This window comes from Rhinatrema bivittatum, chromosome 13 (genome assembly GCF_901001135.1).
Source record: "Rhinatrema bivittatum chromosome 13, aRhiBiv1.1, whole genome shotgun sequence".
Taxonomy (NCBI): domain Eukaryota; kingdom Metazoa; phylum Chordata; class Amphibia; order Gymnophiona; family Rhinatrematidae; genus Rhinatrema; species Rhinatrema bivittatum.
In genome coordinates this window covers 51,731,141-51,753,300 of record NC_042627.1, presented here as the reverse complement: position 1 = coordinate 51,753,300, position 22,160 = coordinate 51,731,141, and the positions used below count along the sequence as shown (strand labels likewise).

Here is a 22,160-nt window from a genome sequence, read left to right as displayed (position 1 = left end):
CGTATTGTAAGCTGCTCTAAAGCCTCCATTCTTTTAAAGGTATTGCAATTTTCCTTGAGACCAACTTTGGGAAAAAGAGGCATATCAAATATTCCTAAATAAAATAAGTAAAACCTGAATCAGCTGGGCTCTGTTTCCATAAAAAATTATGCATGTGATCTGATTTTATGCAAAAGTTTATGCAAATAATGCAGAGGCACTCGGGGGGGGGGGGGGGGGGAGGGGGGGCAGAGTTATAGCAGAATCAGCACGTACACGCTTACCTTTGAATTTTCAAAAGTAGGCATTTCATTGTATGTGCACAAACTGTGCTTGCCAAAGAGCAGATGTAGTTTTTGCAAGTGATCTCTATGCATACCTGGCCACTTACCCATGATATTTGAAGTAAATTTGGGCTCACAAGTTCACTTTGAAAATCCTCAGTAAAGTTTCTCTGTACAATGTGCATACATACTTTCCTACTATGTGGAAGTTATAAAATTACTTAGCAATTTTGTTTTATGTGTAATGTGATGCATGTTGTTATATTTACATTATAAAAGATTCTTCAGAAATTGTGCACAGAGGATTCTGCTAAAACCCTTGGCTAGGTTGAGAATAGTTTTAGCTTATATTAAAAAATGTTTTAGAGTATTTTTATTTATTTATTTATTTATTTATTAACTTTTATTTACCGACATTCGTGAAGCACATCATGCCGGTATACATGTATACATGTAATCCCTCATGGGAAAGCAAAATAGTAGAAACTATGAAAAAGAACAAAATTACTGAGCATAATCATAATTTAATGGGATAAAGCCAACATGGGATGTCTTGCCTCACCAATCTACTACACTTTTTTTTGAAGGTGTAAATAAACATGTGGATGAAAGTGAGTCAGTAAATATACAGCTGGATTTTAAAAGCCCCCACGTGCATAAATTCCAGGCTTTATGCGCGTGACCGGGCCTTGCGCACACTGAGCAAATTTTCGAAGGGGCCTGGCCACGCGCGTAAAGCCCGGTACATGCACAAGTGCTGGGCTTCTTTGAAGGGGTGGGCGGACCTGGACAGCGCCATTGATTGCTGTCTCGAAGACCTGGCTGCCGGCACGTGCACCTTACTTCAGGTCGGGAGCCTGAAGTAAGTTGTGAAACAAAGAAAAAGAAAAAGGTAGGGTTTACGGGGTGGGGAGGAGAGGGGAAGGGGAAGTGAGGTTAGGTAGGAGGGTAGGGAAGTTCCCTCCAAGTCCGCTTCTTAATTGGAGCAGACTGGGAGGGAACTGAGGAAGGCCAGAATGCAGCGCCGCACGGAAATTGCAAAAGTCCCCCCCCCCCCCCCCCCCCCATGCGCATCGCCCGCACATACGCCCACAGATTATAAAATCCAGCGCGCATGTGCTCACGGCCCATGGATTTTGTAACATGCATGTGCTGGCACATCCATGTCTGCGTGCCGGGAAGTGCACGCGCATTATAAAATCTACCCCATAGTGTATCTGGATTTCCAGAAAGCGTTTGAAAAACTCCCTCATGAGAGACTTTTGAAGAAATTAAAAAGTCATGGGATAGCAGGCAATGTCCTATTGTGGACTGAGAAATGGTTAAAGGATAGAAAACAGAGAGTAGGGCTAAATGGCAAATTTTCCCGATGGAGAAAGGTGAATAGTGGAGTGCCCCAGGGACCACTGCTTTTTAACATATTTATAAATGACCTGGAAATGGGAACAATGAGTGAAGTGATCAAATTTGCAGATGACATAACATTATTCAAAGTTGTTAAATCACAAGAGGATTGTGAGAAATTGCAAGAGGACCTTGCAAGACTGGGAGACTGGGTATGCAAATGGCAGATGATATTTAATGTGGACAAGTGCAAAGTGATGCACTTAGGGAAGAGCAATCTAAATTATAGCCACACAATGCAGGATTCCACACTAGGAGTCATCACTCAGGAAAAGGATCTAGGCATTATCATGGATAATATGCTGAAATCCTCTGCTTAGTGTGTGGCAGAAGCCAAGAAAGCAAACAGAATGCTAGGAATTATTAGGAAAAGAATGGGGAATAAAACGGAGAACATCATAATGCCTCTCTATTGCTGCATGGCTTTTGTGTGCAATTCTGGTTACTGCATTTCAAAAAATATACAGCAGAATTAGAAAAGATCCAGAAATGGGCAACCAAAATGATAAAAGGGATGGAATGATCATTGATTCCCCTATGATGAAAGGCAAAAAAGGTTAGGGCTCTTCAGCTTGCAGAAGAGATGACTGAGGGGATATATGATAAAGATCTATAAAATAATGAGTGGAATGGAATAGGTAAACACAAATCAGTTGTTTACTATTTCAAAAAGAACAAAGACTAGGGGACATGCAATGAAGTTACTAAGTAGTACATTTAAAATAAATAGAATAACATATTTTTTTATTTAACACATAATTAAGTTCTAGAATTCATTGCCAGAGGAAGTGGTAGAAGCTGCTAGTGTAGCTAGGTTTAAAAAGTCCATAAACCATTATTAAGGTGGACTTGGAGAAATCCACTGCTTATCCCTATGATTTACCTTTTGGGATCCTGTCAGGTGTTTGTGACCTGGATTGGCCTCTGTAGGAAACAGGATACTGGGTTTGGTGGACCTTTGGTCTGAGCCAGTATGGAAAATATTATGTTCCTATATCCTTTAAAAGCAACTTCTGCATGGGAAAATTTAGCCACTGTTTAACAACAGGGTAGAGTTGCTCATATTTATTATATATTGTTACATGAAAAAGTAAAAATAAGTTTGTTGATTCTAGAGTTCTTAGCGTCATAAATTTGTAAACAAGTTTAAGAAGTGCCAAAATTGCTCCCTTTGGAAGCAGCAGGAGCTGCACGACTATGGTAGTACTCTAGCCTAAACTATACTGGAGTAAATATATTCATTGTTAAAAGCTGTAGGAATCATATACAAGGCAATTATGTATTTAGGTATATGGCTTTTGGTGGACAGATCTGTGTGGAAGGTAGAGGGGGTGATAAATATCTCTTTTTGGGCTGAGTAACTCTGAAGATCAAAAGAATATGGGGCGGATTTTAAAAGGGATACGTGTGTAACACTTTTAAACCCCCTCCTGCGCGCGCCGAGCCTATTTTGCATAGGCCCGGTGATGCGCAGAAGCCCCGGGACGTGCGTATGTCCCGGGGCTTGAAAAAAGGGGCGGGGTGGGGCGGTCCGGGGGCAGGACCGAGGCCTCCAACACAGCGGCTGTGCTGGGGGTTGCTCGCCGGCACTCGGCGCGTGACCCCCAGCACTCGGCGCGCAAATGACGCCTGCCCAGAGGCAAGCATAAATAAAAAAATAAAGGTAAGGAGGGGTATTTAGGTAGGGCTGGGGGGGCAGGTTAGATAGGGGAAGGGAGGGAAAGGTGGGGGGGGGGGGCGGAAGGAAAGTTCGGAGTGGCCTCAGAGGGAACGCAGAAAGCCATCGGGGCTCCCCTAGGGCTCGGTGCGCGCAAATGTGCACCCTCTTGCGCGCACCGACCCCGGATTTTATAACATGCGCGTGGCTGCGCGCGCATGTTATAAAATCGGGCATAGATATGAAAATCTGGCCCTATGGGAACATCGGGGCCTATTTACTAAACTGTGATACACACAGCAATAAGTGATAATATATATTGTTAGTAAATAGACCCCATTGCGTCCTATGTGAAAATAGATTTCTAATCTCCAATTGATAAACTCATGTAAAATCTGCTAGCCACCAGCCATTTGCATACAGATTTTTTGGATTCAGCAGTTTCCTTCTGATCCTTCTAAGCTGGATCAGAATTGGCACTCAGTTGAACAATAGCAACTACCCAGGTGTTTTTCTCCTACTTTTACTACATCCCACCTCCCAGCTCAGCCCAGCCATCACAATGGCAGATTTCCCCCCAGGAGCCATGGACTACAGCTTCCTCATGAACCCAGCTAACATGAACCTTAAGTCTGATCACTCACTTTCACCATTTAGCTGAGATTCGCTCACCACAGGGTTTATGAATGCCGTCTCCACAGTATCCTCAACTCTGGTTGGCCTGAGGGAGCAGAAGCCTAGCCTGGGATTTGAACCCAGGTTTTCTGCATGGCAGTGGACAACACCTGTCACTTAGCCAGCGGGTTGGTTTAGTTGTTTATTTTTGTAATGATTATAGTCTGCCATGGATTTCTATGGGATCCACAGTCAAACATCTAATATATCTTGGCAAAATCTATGGATATCAGATTGAACATCCCTACATACATAGAAAGAGATCTGGAAAAGGATTCATGTCTGTAGCATGCTGTATTATAAAAGGTAATGATCATTTCATTAACAAAGGTGAGTTATATATAAGCACTGCATCAAGTAGCAGGATGGCTTTATGTGCATTCCTTGTGATGTATTTATTCTATAATAGGACAGCTGTTTAGACATTGTGAAAAGCACTTCAAAGGTGACCAATTTTACAATTTAAACTGAACAAGTAATCAGATATTTTCAAAACTCTTTGTTTTAAAACTGTAGGTCACTTGTTTCCCTTCACATAAGACCAGCATTTTTCAGAGCAGTGTGTGCAGAGAAAACAAAAGGTAAGCTGATTTCCAAGCCTTGAGTGTTGCTGCCATCTACATGGCAGGAAGTCTACAATCCCAAACCAACAACTAAAAGGAATTGAGTTTAAAGAGGGCCAGTAGAAATATTAATACTAAGCTTTGAAGATTAAAAAAAAAAAAAGACAGAAATCATGCCAACTAGGAGAATTTCTATGAGATTACGTATAAAAGCCAAGTTTCTGTAATTACCTTTCTGTTACATTTCACATTGTCTAAATATCATCGGGTAGCACAAAGCTGAATAAATGCATGTCGACTGTCAAGGCTTGTGAGACAGGCTGATGGGTTACTTTTCCTGCAAATTCTGTTGACTCACATTCATGAGCAGTAGGAATTTCTAACATGTAAAAGTCAATGCCGCCCACCTGACAGACTCAACAGGCCAGTGGACCCTACGTCTTCTAAAAAATACAAATAAAATGTGGAAAGTTAAAGAAAATATGAAGAAACACACCACTGACATAGCTCTAAAACACTGTATATTGAACCAAACGTGTGTGAGAGTCATATTGCGTGCCACGATCAAAATGGTATGCAATGTGCCATCACCATTGTTCTTTTTTTGATTAAATGGCCTTAATCTAGGTTTTTGCCTCAGTTTAAGAGGCAGTAACTACACTCAAACCTTTTCTTTTAAAAGGAAAAGAACGAGACAAAAAGGAGATTCATTAATTTATAAGGCATCCAAAAACTTGAAAACATGAATGTTTTCTGACTTATAGCAACAAAAATGTGATAAAGCCCTAGGAAAGGAGTATAACACTGCATTTACAAGTAAGCAAATCAAGGGCTGCACTGGTTTTTGGACTGTACAAGGTTTTCAAAGGACCCTTTGCAGCCCGTACTATAAAGGACTTTCTGGGACTCCTAGGTGAACTTAGTGACAATTATATATTAATCCTTCTTGGAAGAACAAATAATAGCCATAGAGAGATAAAGACTACCTTTTTTAAATGGCTATAGGCATATGTAATGATACTGCAGTGATAGAAGAAAAGTTTAGTAAAGGATTATTATATTCCTTGAAACCAGTGTTTTACCTCATCACTTTTACCTACTAAAGGCAATTGGTCTTCATGATACTCATGGGGATGGCCATAATAAAAGCCCTTTCCATGGGTAAAATGAGAATCGGCTGTCCCGTACGAGGGTACAAGTAACTGGATATGTCTACGATATGCATACTTTTATCTAAGGGGTCAGATATTCAAAAAAAAGCTGATCTCCTAAATTAGGTGCCTATTTTCAACCAAACTTGAGTGATAAGTTTTCAGCTGAAAATTCACATACATTTGGGAGCCTATAGTATTTCTTTCAGCAATTCTAAAAGAGAGCTTTTTTCTCCTCAGAAACTGGCTTTGTCTCTCCCTTTCCTCTGTGTCCGCTGAACTGTTCTGCTCCCTTGTTTGCTTCTTTTCCCTCGTGTTCCTTTGTACACTGCTCCCCTCTGCAACACTCCAGAGGGGAAATGATTAGGTCTGCCTCTGTTTCCTCTCCGGGCCCATTTCATGCCACACCAGTTCCCTCTTAGGCTTCCCAGACAGCTTCTATCCTAAGCAGCAGGGCTGGATTTAAGATGATGGCTCCTATAGGCAGAGGATCTAAGGTAAAGGGGGTTCCCCTCCTTCCTGGAAAGCAGAGTGCGGCAGGAAGAGTCCAAGTCTTTGGCCTCCTTCAGAATGTGACACCCAAGGCCTGTGCCTAAATCCAGCCCTGGCAACAACAGGATCTGCCACCCTGGGAGAAGGCAGGGGTGGTGGTAAGTAGTTAGCAGCCCCAGGTTACATTAATATAGGCTAGGGATGTGAATCGTTTTAGGACGATTAAAATTATCGTCCGATAATTTTAATATCGTCTTAAACCGTTATGGAACACAATACAATACAGATTCTAACGATTTATCGTTATAAATCGTTAGAATCGTGAGCCGGCACACTAAAACCCCCCAAAAACCCACCCCCGACCCTTTAAATTAAACCCCCCACCCTCCCGAACCCCCCCAAATAACTTAAATAACCTGCGGGTCCAGCGGCGGTCCGGAACGGCAGCGGTCCGGAACGGGCTCCTGCTCCTGCATCTTGTCGTCTTCGGCCGGCGCCATTTTCCAAAATGGCGCCGAAAAATGGCGGCGGCCATAGACGAAAAAGATTGGACGGCAGGAGGTCCTTCCGGACCCCCGCTGGACTTTTGGCAAGTCTCGTGGGGGTCAGGAGGCCCCCCACAAGCTGGCCAAAAGTTCCTGGAGGTCCAGCGGGGGTCAGGGAGCGATTTCCCGCCGCGAATCGTTTTCGTACGGAAAATGGCGCCGGCAGGAGATCGACTGCAGGAGGTCGTTCAGCGAGGGTTCCGGCGCCTCGCTGAACGACCTCCTGCAGTCGATCTCCTGCCGGCGCCATTTTCCGTACGAAAACGATTCGCGGCGGGAAATCGCTCCCTGACCCCCGCTGGACCTCCAGGAACTTTGGCCAGCTTGTGGGGGGCCTCCTGACCCCCACGAGACTTGCCAAAAGTCCAGCGGGGGTCCGGAAGGACCTCCTGCCGTCCAATCTTTTTTGTCTATGGCCGCCGCCATTTTTCGGCGCCATTTTGGAAAATGGCGCCGGCCGAAGACGACAAGATGCAGGAGCAGGAGCCCGTTCCGGACCGCTGCCGTTCCGGACCGCCGCTGGACCCGCAGGTTATTTAAGTTATTTGGGGGTGGGGGATTTAATTTAAAGGGTCGGGGGTGGGTTTTAGGGGGTTTTAATGTGCCGGTTTTTCGATTTTTCGATTTTTCGATTTTTTAACGATTTTTCACGATTTTTCACGATATTTTACCCCCCCAAACGGCAACAATACGATTCCCTCCCCCTCCCAGCCGAAATCGATCGTTAAGACGATCGAGGACACGATTCACATCCCTAATATAGGCTAGTGCTAAGATCAGTGATATGTTTCCTACCTGCTTTCGTAAAGGCTATAGTCAGGACCAATTCCTGAATTATTTTCTTACCAAGTATGTAAACTCTTTGGGGTAGATTTTAAAAAAGCGCGCCTTCGCGTACTTTTGTTGGCGCATCAGGCGCCAACAAAAGTACGCTGGATTTTAGTAGATACGCGCGTAGCCGCGCGTATCCGCTAAAATCCTGGATCGGCACGCGCAAGGCTGCCGATTTCGTGTAGCCGGCGCGTGCCGAGCCGCGCAGCCTGCCACCGTTCCCTCCAAGGGGAGGGAACTCTCTTTCGCCCTCCCCTCACCTTCCCCTCCCTTCCTCTATCTAACCCACCCCCCCAGCCCTATCTAGACGACCCCCCCCCCACCTTTGTCGGGGGATTTACGCCTCCTGGAGGGAGAAGTAAATCCCCACGCGCCAGCGGGCCGCTAGCGCGCCGAGACGCAACTGGGGGCGGTTCCGGAGGGCGCGGCCATGCCCCCGGACCGCCCGGGCCGAAACCATGCCCCCGGGCCCGCCCCCGAAACACCGCGTCCCGCCCCCAAAACGCTGCGCCGATCCGACACGCCCCGACACGCCCCCGACACGCCCCCCTCGAAAAACCCCGGGACTTACACGAGTCCCGGGGCTCTGCGCACGCCGGTAGGCCTATGGAACATAGGCGCACCGGCGCGCAAGGCCCTGCTCGCGTAAATCCAGGCAGATTTACGCAAGCAGGGCTCTTAAAATCCACCCCTTTGGGCTTACTATTATTTCTATTTAATCTTGAACTGTTGTTTTTTTTTTCTGTTGGTTCTGATTCAGATCTGCTTATTACAAATTAAAGTCCAAGACAATTACGTTCTCTCTCCATTTCTCTCTTACATAATCTTTCTTCGATGATAATTGATATTTTGGAGGGTTGTGGTCCACATTTCTAACAATGGTTTCCATGATTTTAACATAGATATGGTTGCACTTTGTGCACTAAGAATGTTTGTGTGAAATATTTTGCACACACAGAAAACATATTTCCTTGTTTAAGGGAAGTGTATCAGGTTAACTGCAACTGACTCGGCCTGATCTACCTTTTTTCCCCCTTATTTATTATTAGTTATTTATTTATTTAAATTTTTTTGTATACCGACATTCGTTAAGAAAACATCACATCGGTTTCCATGGAACAAAAAGTAGCCAACAGGGCTTTACAATGAAACTGATAAAAGAACTAGTGAGGGGGAGCGGGAGACAGAAAAGGGAAGAAAAGCCTTTGTGAATCAAGGCCAATGTGTACTAAAGCACTTTTTTTGAAAGGCTGATTTTTCAGATCAACTATTTTATTTGAAACCTATATAATCTTTCAGAATTTACATGTTTTGTAAGCAGGCTGGTGTAAATATTCAATGTAATATTATACTAAATAAGAATCAACTAATAAATAATAACATCTATAACCAGAATTCTCCTTAAATATTTACAGCATCAACATCACAAATAATGATAATCAATCACAATTCTTCATTGAACTACATTGTCCTCTTAATTGTTTTTCATTGAGTGTCCTGGCTGTCTGACCAGATGGTAAGCTAATAGAAGCAGGGACAGTAAATTTTGGGATAATTTTGTAACATCGTACTTTAGCTAGCTAGCAAATATGTATGAAGTTACACCAATTACCAAAGCAAACTTACACGCATAAGTCTGCGTTGAAAATGAGCCTGGCAAAACTAGGATGTGAATTTTAAAAGCTGGGCGCATGCCAAAATTGAGAGACGGGCGCACATGTAGTAGCACATGTAGTAGCACATGCGCGTGTCCACCCGATTTTATAAGCCACCCACATGCATGTACAAGTCCCAATGCATGATCGTTTGCATCAGGAAACAATGGGGTAGAATGTGGGTGGGTGGGTGGATGGGCGTGGCCAAGGTGTGTGGGTGTGTGCAAGTACCTGCACGCTCAGGCATGGGCCCAGGTATATCTGAGTGCTATAGAGGAGATGTAAGTCTCTATTTCCAGGAATCTATGAAGTGTTTGAGGGGACTCAGATAACTGGGGGGAGTGCAGGCTAAAGAACTGGGGGGGGGGGGGGGGGTTTGGAAGATCTGGCTGTAGGCTGGGCAAACTGGTGGAAGAACTGGTGAAGCCAGCCATGGTGTGGACGTGCGCCTGTCATAGAATTTCCTCGCTTGCATGGCTCAAAGCCAATATCACACGGCTATGCTCGCACGCTTGTAAAATTAGGAGCACACATACACGTACCAGGGCCATTTTACAACATGCATACATATGTGTGTGCAGGATATAAAATTGCCACATGCCCACACACCTGTATATGTGCGCCTGTTTAAAAGTTACCATCCCTGTGCACACAATTACACCTATTTGGTGCATGTAATTTTATTGACAAAATTTACTTGCATACTTTTTAAAATAAAAAAGTATAAGTCCCAACCGTGCCCCTGTATCACCCCCTGGAATGACTCTCCCCATGGAGTGAATTTTAAAGGGGGTTAATTTGCAAACATCAAATATACGTGCGGATTTATAGTTTTGCACATACATTTTACAGGGGAGAGGAGATGGTCTAGGGGCGTTCTAGGGACGGGTTCAGAAGTACATGCCATTTTGTAAGAGATATACGTGAATACATTACTAAAATTATTCATACACTATTACACCTGCTAATTGGCTCGCATAAGTGAAATCAGATTTGTCTGTTGACTGCATGTTTTTGGGTGGGAGGTCTGGGTAAACTGGTGGGGCTTTAGGGTGAAGTGCTAGAGGGTCTAGGTGAACTGGAGAAGGACTGGGTGAACTGGTGGAGGAAACTGCTGATTCCAAGTATGCATGCAAGTATTTTCAAAACAATTATATGTGCCCACTTTATAAAACACCTGCCTCCATGTTTAATTCTGGAACAGTAACTTTCAGACAGCTACGCGGGCGTATGTGTATGCGTGTATGCTTGTTCGCACGAATGGACGTGGCCTTTTTGTAACATATGCCTGCATGGTATAAAACTGGCAGTACGTAAGTACATGCACACACAATTTTATATGGGTGCGCGCATGTGCGCACCAGTGCCGGATCTATTGCATAAGTGGGGGAATAGTATTACATATGTGCGCTAACGCAATTACCAGCTTCCCCAGTCCATTTCCAGTTCGCCCCCAGGTAAAGGCTAGAACTTCCTAACTCTCCCCTAGTTAAGTTGCCTCCCTTTTACCTTTTTAGCCCCTATCCTTCAATCCTCGCTAACCAGCCTCATTTTTTTTTTATTATACTAGTTACATGCTGTCCATAGCCAAAATAAAGATACATAGATAGGGACCCCAGTGTGCACTTGTTTTAATGCTAAAATCCGGGAACGCCCATACTGCACCCAGACCACGCCCAAGCCCGCCCTTTTTTTCCCAAAAAGTTTTTGTTTGTGTACTGGGATATACATGCATACTCAGGCGTTTAAAAAAATCTGCACAGCACGCGCAGGCCCAAGAGATGCACATATTCGCCCAGCGTTGGCGCATGCAGAGTTTTTAAAATTTACCCCTTAATATTTATTTGCATATTGTCATGATAAGTTTGTATGTAAATTATACACGCATATGCTAATAAAATGGTTAGAAAAGTATTGCATTCTTTTGCATTGGAAACATCTGCACATACTTTTGGAGCAGAGAAATGTCATTTTATAGCCTCTACAGCTCCCACTGGACAGTTTACAAAATACTAGCATTTATCTCCACGTGTCCGCTTATGCATACAAATGCTGGACTCCTTGCATGTAAAGTGTAATGTGAGTGTAATTTTACGTGCTCATTGGTCAAACAGTTTTCTAAAGGGCCATTCTTGTAGGTAAAAGCAGTGCTTTACTCACTGAAGAGCTGCCATATGTTTCTATAAAGCACTGCGTACATCTGGTGTGCACTATGCAAAGCATTATAATAATGATAATAATAAATAATGATCTGATGTGTAACTTTCTTCAACAACAGCTTCATCCAACATTTCTGATAACCATGGAAAACTCTGAAAGATTGTCGAACTGTTCTGAAGAAATCTAAAGTGAATTTGGATCATTTCCTGCAGGGTTTTGAAAACCCAAGTAGATGTCATCACATTCCAGGTCCAATCTGGATTTAAAAAAAAACAACAAATTTTGCGAACTTTCCCCAAATCCAGTGAGTTTCACTATCACAGTTGGGAAGAGTTGCAAAATTTCATCAAATTTGGAGTAGGCTGAACTTCTGGTAGATTTATTTACTTATTATGTACATTTGATTAGCAACATTTTTCATCCAAAAAAACCCCCAAAACATTTTAGTACAACTTACAATTGTTCACACATGTCTACTTGTGATAGAATTAAAACATCTCAGAAAACATCAAACACATTACATAAGAAATAGATAATACAAGTATGTCGGGCAGCCCCAGACACAATAGTGCAGGAGGAATAAAAGCATGACCAGACATATGAGAAATTGCCAGTAATACACAGCTTTCATTCAATGGTGAATAAAGATTCTCTCAAAACATCTATTCTGACATGCTTTTACTTGGCACTACTACGTTAATATTTCTTGCTCTACTGCATGGTCTTCATTAAATACCAAAGTGAGCAAATCACGAAAGCTGCAAGTTTATTTATGAAAGTCCTTAGTGAAAGTTGAAATTGAAGTATGCTGTATCATAGCACTGAAGTAGTAACCATATTGTAAGCTTTACATTTCTCAACTTTTAAGGGCATCTTCCATTTTGGCATGCGGCTTCTTAACACACCTTGCAAAAGCACACTTTTGACATCCAGGGATTATGTTTCATGTCATCTAAAAAAAAAAACAAAAACAACACACAATAACAAAGTCAGTAATTTGGTCAGTTCCCTTTTTGGTAAGGATGCATTTTTAACAATATGGTATGTTCTTAATTGGAATGGTCCACAGTGTACTGAATCTTTAAATGGTTCTTCGATGTTATTTATGTATCTGTGTCCTTACAGGGCTAATGTGTTTTTATGCTTTGTTGTACATTCTTGAGTAAACTTTCAAAAGGATTCTGCCTGGAAAAATAGCATATAAGTGCGTAAGTAACCTGTATTCGCATGCATGCTATTTTAGAAACATCAAAAGTACATGCGGATGTTTGGTTTCGCGTGCACAGTTTACCAACGCAAAAAAAGAGGCAGTCAAGGGGCATTCTAGGGCAGGGTCAAGAACTATTCGTGGAAGTTGTTATTATGCATATATATTAGCCAACATATTCATACAATTTTACACCTGCTAGTCTACCAGCGCAGGTTAAACCACACTTGTCTGTTTGTAATTTGTGGGTGGGAGGTCTGAGTGAACTGGGGGCATTCAGGGTTAAGTGCTAGTGGGTCTAGGTGAACTGGCAGAGGTATTGGCAAACAGGTGAATTCAAGTACATGTACAAGCAGTTTCAAAATGGAAAAGGGGCATAAATTAATAAAATACCTGTCTCAAGGTAATGTTAATGTGTATATATTTTTTTGCACATAAAATATATATGTGTGTATTTATATAACAGATAGAGAAAGGACGCGTGTTCAATGCATTGCAAATATTTGCATGGACTTCAATGTACACAGGTACTTGCAGAGCAGAACTAGTTGGTATTTTATAAATTGTGCAGTACCCGCCCTGACCCCACTCTGGGGTCTAGCATGAAGAAAGGGACAGGAATGATCCCTAGTCACTTCTGCTCCTGGAGGAGTCTCTTAAAAAAATGGTGCCTGCCAACCTTGAAGCCAGCGACATTTTGACATCACTTTGGTGCCAGTCTCAGGACCAGAAGGCACCATTTTTAAAGAGACTCCAACAGGAGCAGGAGCAAGTGAGGATCACTCCTGTCTCTTTTTTCATAACAGACCCCACAGAAAGGTTAGGTGGGGGACCGGAAGGTTTCTGGCCCTAATTCATTTGTGGGGACTGGGAAGGGATTGGACAGACTCAGGGAGACCCCAGCTGGATTTGACTCATCTCAGTTGGGTTGGCCCCAGCCTCGGTGCTGGAATATTAGTAGGGAGGGGAAGGGTTAAAAGGTAAGAGTGTAACAGGGGCTGCATTTTCTTTTATTTGCTGAAATGAAAACACCCCACAATTTTTGAGGGGAGGGTTAGAATCAGTACAGCTTTGTTTCATTTGAAATGAACCAACTTAAACATGGCCATTTGGGATTAAGATTCCTTATTCATTTCAAACAAATCACATCCCTATTGAATCTGTCTGCTATAGGAACCTATCTTTATCAGATGCTGCCCTTAGATAAAGGGTTAGAAAATCCTTCTAAAGAAAGAATGTTTAGGATGGCCTTGTGGCTCTATGGCAGTGATGTCCACTTCCATATAGAAGGAACTGGACTGGATTGAATCAGGTCTTCTACTCCATGGGTTGACCGGGGCTGGGGATGCTGCAGAGGCACCCTCAGATCCCCCCGTGGGAGTAGAGGAAGTTATGGACAATACTGAATACCTAGAGCTGCAATTAAGATGATGTCTTTAAATTAAGAAAGCCATATCTTGAAACTCTGTTACTTTGTACTGTCCCTCCTGATGCAACCAATCTGGTGAAGCATGGTCTATGTCAGGGGTCCCTGCTTCTCTTACCTACTTTGATATTAGATTTACATTAAAATGATGCCTTGCTCTATCAAGCTACTTTAGTTTTGTTCCTAAATTGATACAAGTACAGTCCCTTACTTCTATAGTGCTACATATATTATTTGGACAATATTCAAGGATGACATCTCATGGATAGATTTAGGTCCCATGATAGCAAGGCAGAGAACTGATACTATGATTATTGAAATTAGGAAAATAGGGGGAAAAATCCCTGAGAAGGTGTGAGTTAACGGTCATGACATCAGATCCTGGCTCAGATTAGAGTTGAGCTGGAAGCCCAAAGCAAGAGGAGGAAACTACTCGGTCAAAACATTTTCTTTTCAAAAAAACAGAAACTTAATCTATTTTTGTTCAAAGTACTTTCATTGACAAGATGGATCACAACCACAGTAACCTTCTGTAATGCAGAATTCTAGTAGTCATATTGGTCTTGGAGAGAACTTGATTCTTTGCAGGTTGTAATATTTTTTATTGGATCAACAGAAGAATTATCCAGAGATGGTGTACATGATTTTTTCAAAACCACCTAGATTCATTTTTTGCTTCCTGTATGGCACTGAAAACTCATGTACAATATCTTGGGGTAACTTTTATTTCTGTCCAACATAAGGTATCAAACTGGCAGAGAATCTAATCAAATGCTGTTTTCGATTGACGAACTAAACTGTACCACTATAGACAACCTTAAGAATCTAACTCTTCTCTTATATTCAGTGCAAAGATGGGACTTCTCTTGCCCCTTAACTTTATGGAGTCCGATAAGGATTTTCCAGGGAACTTCTATTTTTCTATTTTTACATTTCTCTAGCTTCATGACTTAGATGAAAAGTGAAATGCCTTTTAATGTATCATGATTGTGGATGAGCCCTACTAGAAACATAGAAACATAGAAGTGACGGCAGAAAAGGACCTTATGGCCCATCCAATCTGTCCAGCAGAAGAACATACCATTAGGATAAGTAGAGACAAAGCATTCCAAGTGATTTACTGCTCCCACATATGAGGTACTGTGTTGGATGCTTCTTACTGATATACAAGAGGAAAACATCTGGAGAGGGTGTGAATTTTGTAGCAGCAGAATGGTTCTGTTCCTGTTCCTGTTATTTTCTTGGGAAGAAGTCACTTGGGCCTTATGAGTTAAGGTCTGGGTTAGATAGGGAAAATGGTTACCTTCTTCCCAATTTTAGGGAATAGTATTTCCTCACTTTTGGAATTGTTTTGAAGGAAACGTTTGTACACCTTTCCTTCTTTTCTCTTTGGATGTCGAAGACTGGCTTTTCTTTGTGCCAGCCCACTAAGTTCCCTGTGGCCAAGGGCATTTAGTTACCATCACTGGGAATGAGTTTCCAGAGGAACCTCTCACTCAGAGAGATCCAACGACCCTTCAAAGGTCCAGCCATGGGAATGGATCTTCATTCACTTCTGGGAAGAGGAGGAGCAGGAGTAGGAAGAAAGGAGAATTGTGGCCCCCATTCAGTGTTAAGCTAACCACTCTATGATCATCAGGATAATCTAGGAGGAGGTTGGATAAGAAGGAAGAAGCCTATTCAAGACATTTGAATCAAGGTATGAGAAATGGAACTTGAATTATCTAACTAGGACTAATTCAAGAATGATGTCCACCATTTTGGGAAGACACTCCAAAACTGCCCTTAAAATCAGGATGGGATAAGGAATGAAAGATCAGATTGAACCATCTTTACAGATTTATTCAAAGAGGATTATGTAAAGGGTTATGGTTTGAAGAAGGACTCAGAAATTGTTATTCACTTCAGTTTAAGATCAATTATCAGTAAAGTTTTGTTGGAACCTCATTCATTGTCCAAGTATGCATTTTACTGTTAATATTAAAAGATTGTAAGAACAATATTCAGGGCCTTGGAGAACCTTGGAAAGTAGTGGGCTTATGGAAATAGAGGAAGTGTGAACATAGTAAGACCAATCATTTAAGTGTGCCCTTGGACTCCTTAGTAAAATTACATGATTAAAATATCTTATTGTCTTTGTGAACGTCTGATATTGATTCTTCTAGAATTTTTTTTTTTTTTTACCATATCTGGTGGTTGAGGGCAATAAATCTTGAAATATTATAACAAGAAGAAAAAGGACATGGGGCAGGAAGGATGGGGGCGGGAAGAACCAGACTTGTAACAGACAATTGAGACATATTAGACAAATTAGACAAAAGCATCAAATGGGAAGTGCAATTAGGAGAGAATGGGGTGAATGAGAGAAGGGAACAGATAATGAAGAGGCTCCCAAAGAGAAGACAGGTTAGGAGAAGAAACAAGAAAGGAAGCTTAATTGGGGAGAAACACGAAGGGGATTAGACAAGCAGAGAAAGATACCAAAAGGAGAGGTACAAAGATGGGCAGGGGTGGAGGAAAGGTGAGGGAAACAGGTATTTGAAATAAACACATACAGTATTCACTCTTTTTAAATTTAAATATTCCATTCTAAAAAAAAAATCTCCAGTTGGACAGTGAGAGCTATTGCCATTGGTTACCCTCACAAGAATATCTAACTTTATTTATGCATGATTAGCCCTCAATAGAAGCAGGTGCAATTAGGACTATTAGTTAAGTAAAAAAATCAAAGCATATGCAATATATACTGTCGATTCGTCATCAACGCAGGTACTCATTTTTCATGTCCATTTCCAGTGGTTAAAAAAACTCCCATAAATGCCAAATCAAAAATTGCCAGCTACATTTTAGGCTCCTATGTTCATGTCCTGATTCCATAAGAAAGAAGAAGTTGAAAGTAATACATCTTTTCACAAAAATCTCTTTTTTTAACATCATTTCTGTCAGAAGTGTCTTAATTTCTTATCACAGAATTTCATCCCGATGAGGAGCAATAAATAATTCATGCTGCTGGCTCTTTGTTGTGCGTCCCTGAACTGCACAGAGCTGCAAGCCTGACAGCTGTGTCAGGACAAGCACCAAAGATCTGACATGACAAGTGACTAACAAGTTTCTTTCAGTCTATAGTGAAAGAAGACAATGGCACAAAGTGCAAAAAAAAAAAAACCAAAACAAAACAAAAAAAACCCAGAAAGAAGTCCAGAAACAAAACAAAATGGTTTCTTTTCTCTTTACCTAAATGTCTACTATGAGCTTATTTCCAACCCATAACCCCTGGTCATCTTCTAGTGCCGCCCTCCCCCTTTCCTCCTCACACTTGTCTGGCCATTTACGCCTGTCCACGGATCAATATGAACAATTCTTGGAGAAATACAGTGTCGCCATGACAACCAAGCCACAAATTCTCAGTGGAAAGCAGTGAGACCAGTAGTGAAACCTCTAGAGGTTTTCCGACGTATAAGGCAAGATGTTTTAAGATGCAGGAATAGACAAAGAGAAAAACCAGAGTAATTCATTGTTTACAGCCAATGAAATCAAAGCAGTTTTGCAGAAGCCTGTTCTCGGTTTGTAAAGTCAGAGGCATTTTAATCATGCTTTTCCCCCTTATAGTCATTGTGTGTGTGTGTGTGTGTGTGTGTGTATGTGTTTGTGTGTGTGTGTGAATGTATATATGTACATACATATATGTACAATGTCAGCCTCTTTCATGTGCTAGTAGACCATTGCCATGTTAAAGGTTCTACCTTATATACCAATATTTATTTAAAGTCTCCTATATATGGTTCCATATTAGTACCACTTTCAGAGGGGAAAAAAAAAGATAAAGCAGCGTTGATCTCAGATATCCTAAACATGTACACATAAAGTAAAAACTTAAAATCCCCCTTAAGTTGTTATTTGCCTAAGACAGATCAAGCACTGGCGTGAGTGCATGCCTTTGTGCTGTTTTTGAAAGGTACAGCGGGCTCAGCATGACCAAAACCAGACTTTATCAGCTGCTTTATTAACAGTTGTTTGAGTATCATAGTCCTCTCAGTCTTCCTTCTTATATTATCCAAAACAATATTTCTTTTCATCTAAAAAAAAAAAAGACAATATGATGGCTTGAAGACAAACCCCACAAACTTAGGATTGATTGATTTCAAGTGCTATGGCCTATTTCTATATTTAAAATAAAGAAAAAGGAAATATGGTGAACTGAGCTAAATCAGTGATGTGACAGCTTTTAGCTCCCTGGAATCTTCACGGTGTGCAGTGCATTGAAATCCAATCCCAGAGCCAAGGGTCCTATCTGGGGTTCTGAGAAGACATAGGGGACCTGACATGGACTTCAGACTGCACCCTTTCACCGAGAATGAAATCTCAGCAACTTTCCTTGGGGAAAGATCAGGGGGCTCTTTGCAGCTGCCCCCTGTCAGCACAGGCTGGAAGATTGGAAATCTCTTAACTAAGCTGACAGGCCACAGAGAGGATGAATCAAAAATATGATACCTGGACCAGTACACAAAGAAACAAGAGGGTACTCGTACACCAGATAATTCAGCAGAGCAATATAACAGGAGAGAAAAAAAAGTGATATTTAACTCTTTAGTTAATGACCCATATGACAAACGTGTTATCATTTATGACACATTACGGGGGTAATATAAAATCACGCATAATTTAGCTGGTAAATATGTGCATAAGTTACACTAATTTTCCAAGCAGACTTATGCATGCAAGTCTTCTTTGAAATTTATCCCTGCAAACCTGCATGCACAAAATTACACCTGTTTAGGTTACATAGTTTTGCTGAGAGGATTTACGTGCATACTTTTTAAAATCAAAATTATGAGCCTAAGTCCCAGCCCTACTCATACCCACCCCCAAGAACTCCTCTCACCTATGTCCATATAAAAGTGTGCAGTGTGTGTGTGTGTGTGTGTGTGTGTGTGTGTGTGTGCATAACTTTACATGCGCCTCACAATTTTCTAAAGAACAATTTCAAGGAGGTAGATTTCCAGAGAATATCTGGCTAATAAGTTAACCAGATAAAGATATCTGGCTAATTTAGCTGGGATATTCAGCAGCACAGCTGTGCCGCTGAATATATCCGGATAAGCTTGAGTTAGCCGGATAAGTTTATCAATAGCAGGTCCCACTTATCCGACTAACTTAAGCCAATTATGTCTGAATATCACCATTTATTGGTTAAGTTAGCTGGATAAGTAGTTCCTCCTCAGAAGGCTCCCATCCCCCTCTCCACTTAGCCAGATAACTGTTTAGCCAGACAAACAGTTATCTGACTAAGTGGCGGCCGCTGAACACGTTCGAATATTGGAACGCTGCCACTTAGCCAGATAAGTCACAATTTGTCTGGCTAAGTGGTGTTGTGTGAAAAGCATTACTTTACCCACTGAAGTCCCCCTAAAAATTACCTTCTTATCTGAGGGTAATTTTCAAAATCATTTCCTTGGGTAAAACAGTGCTTTACTGGGGGCAGAGCTGGGGAGGTTTTCAAAAGAATGCACATGGTGTCCTTTGCATTAGAATTGGATAGATTGTTGATAACGAAGCTTTTTTTTTTTTTTTTTAAATTCCAAAAATAGATCTTCCATGGTTTTTTGATGAGAGGATTGATATTTCCTGATTCAAGTTTACTCAGGAAGGCTTTTTGAAAGCTTAGGACACAAGACCATATTTTGAGGTTTTTTACCTGAATACTGTAAGTGTATTGCAGTGCAACGGGGAAGAAGTTGATTTTTTTCATGATCCAGATCCTTTCAAAAAGCTTTCTTAGTGAGACAACTGTTATATACAAGATTTCTCCCAAGGAATACAAGGTATGTGCCCGTGTAAACATTGCTCTTTTGAAGTGTGGAAACTAATCTTTATTTGGTTGTATTCAGTCCAGCCATTTATAATAATTTACCCTCCCCTATGCTTTTGGGCTTGAGGTTGTGTTAGGGTATGTGTTACTTGGATGGGGTTCCCCCCTTTTTTTCTTGTGGAAATTTGATACAATGTTTCCTTATTATTTCAGTATAGTACTACATCAGTTAAAACTGAAATTTAAAAAAAAAAGTATGCACATCAATTTTCTCCAAAACATTCTGCACACAGATTAGCAGTTGTAGTTGTGTGCTGGTAGCTTTAATGGGATAGTTACTTACTTTATTTATTGGACTATATTTGATTTCACACCACTCAGGCTACCACCATGGCAAAGTTAGCAATGGAAAGCTAATCCTGCCCATATTTTTGTGTGTTTCTCAGGGAACATACATTTCCCTGAATATGGAGAGTATATTATTGAAGGTAAACACATATTTCAGGGAGGCTGTGTGACATCATCAAGAGTCGCCAGCATGCCCATAAAGAGGAGGCCTCTAGGTGCATCAAGGACTGTACCGAACCTCCTGCTATGCTATGCTGAACTGATGTCTTTGCACACTGCACTAAGCACTTCATGGAAGAAAAACCTTCATTTTGCATCTTAACCTGTTGATGAGCTGAGCACTGCCAGGGAGGCTGTGTGACATCATCAAGAGTAACCAGTACGCCCCATAAAAAGGAGGCCTCTAGGCAGGCCTCCACCTGGTGGACTGTTGCCTAAGGACCTGTGAAAAGGCTTGCCCTTTGGTGAGCCTCTTACTGGAATCAGTGGGCCAGATTTTAAATGCCCTGCGCGCGTAAATCTGGCCGGATTTACGCGTGCAGGGCCCTTGTGCGCCGGCGCGCCTATTTTGCATAGGCCACCGGTGCGCGCACAGCCCCGGGACGTGCGTAAGTCCCGGGGCTTCGTAAGAGGGGCGGGGAGGTGGCATGTCCGGGGCGTGTCCGGGGTCAGGGGCGGTTCGGGGCGAGACCAGGGGCGTGGTGCCGGCTCGGGGGCGTGGTCAAGGCCTCCGGACCAGCCCCCGGGTTGGGTGATGGTGCGCCAGCAGCCCGCTGGCGCGCACAGATTTACGTCTGCTTTCAGCAGGCATAAATCTGCCAACAAAAGGTAGGGGATTTTTAGATAGGGCCGGGGGGGTGAGTTAGTTAGAAGAAGGGAGGGGAAGGTGTGGGGGGGTGGAAAGAAAGTTCCCTCTGAGGCCGCTCCGATTTCAGAGCGGCCTTGGAGGGAACAGGCAGTGCGCGCCGGGCTCGGCGCGCGCAGGTTGCACAAATGTACACCACCTTGTGCGTGCCGACCCCGGATTTTATAAGATACGCATGGCTACGCGCGTATCTTATAAAATCCAGCGTACTTTTGTTCGTGCCTGGTGCACGAACAAAAGTACGCGCTCGTGCAAATTTATAAAATCTGCCTCCCCGGGTAGTAGAAGTTACCAGTAACCTTGGAAATAATAATAATGTACTTTTTAATGTGGGAAATGATATGAGTGGGAAACATGAATGTAAGATCATTGCAGTGGAAAGAGAATTATATAGTAGGCATTATTTTTCAACATCAGCTCAATCTTATGTTATACAAGGTGCAAAGTATGAGGGTAGAAAAATACACACAGAGAGTTTGCTACCCATTTTTTTAGGGAAACTCTGCGGGACGTTGTTATTGAAAATGTGCTTGCAGGGTCATGGGTAGAAAGTGCAAAGAACCCGTGGACTTGCATGCACCACAAGCAGTATGAAAATTGCCTTATATTAGCTTAATTTTGAAAGCCATCTATGTGCATAAAGGGCTGATATAAAATGAGCTGGGTCTCAGTTTGCATAAAGGTCTGCATGTAACCCAATCTTGCACACTTTTACATAGATTGTGCATAAATGGGTAGATTTTGAAAGGTGCGCCCGCTTCCTGGCATGCACACATGTACGCGCCGATTTTATAACATGAGTGCACATGTTATAAAATTGTTGGGCCGCTTGTACACGCACGCCGGATTTTGTAATCCATGCATGCATGTGTGCGCGGCACGCACAAGGGGGAATACGGTTCTGACAAACAAGGGTGGAGGGAGGTGGTTAGCCATATATAGGTGCTACTAGAGTACAAGTTGATGTTAAAGCTCTGACCGAGGCCTTAGTAATTAAGGGGTCTATGTGGATTATTTGTTTGGTACATGTGCCTCCTGGCAGTAATTCATCAAACAATTCTGAGCTTTCTGGCTGGATTGCAACACTGCATATGCATTTCAAAAGATAT

At 42.3% G+C, this 22,160-nt stretch overlaps 1 protein-coding gene across 1 annotated transcript in view; it reads right to left on the bottom strand.

The window, feature by feature from the left end:
* Positions 1–11,759: 11,759 nt before the first annotated feature.
* WDR72 (WD repeat domain 72) overlaps positions 11,760–22,160 on the bottom strand; it is a 340,497-nt gene continuing 330,096 nt past the window's right edge. The window contains exon 20 of the mRNA XM_029574500.1: positions 11,760–12,348. Within this exon, the coding sequence (XP_029430360.1) occupies positions 12,293–12,348 (56 nt within the window). The 3' untranslated portion in view covers positions 11,760–12,292. The remainder of the gene's footprint in view (positions 12,349–22,160) is intronic.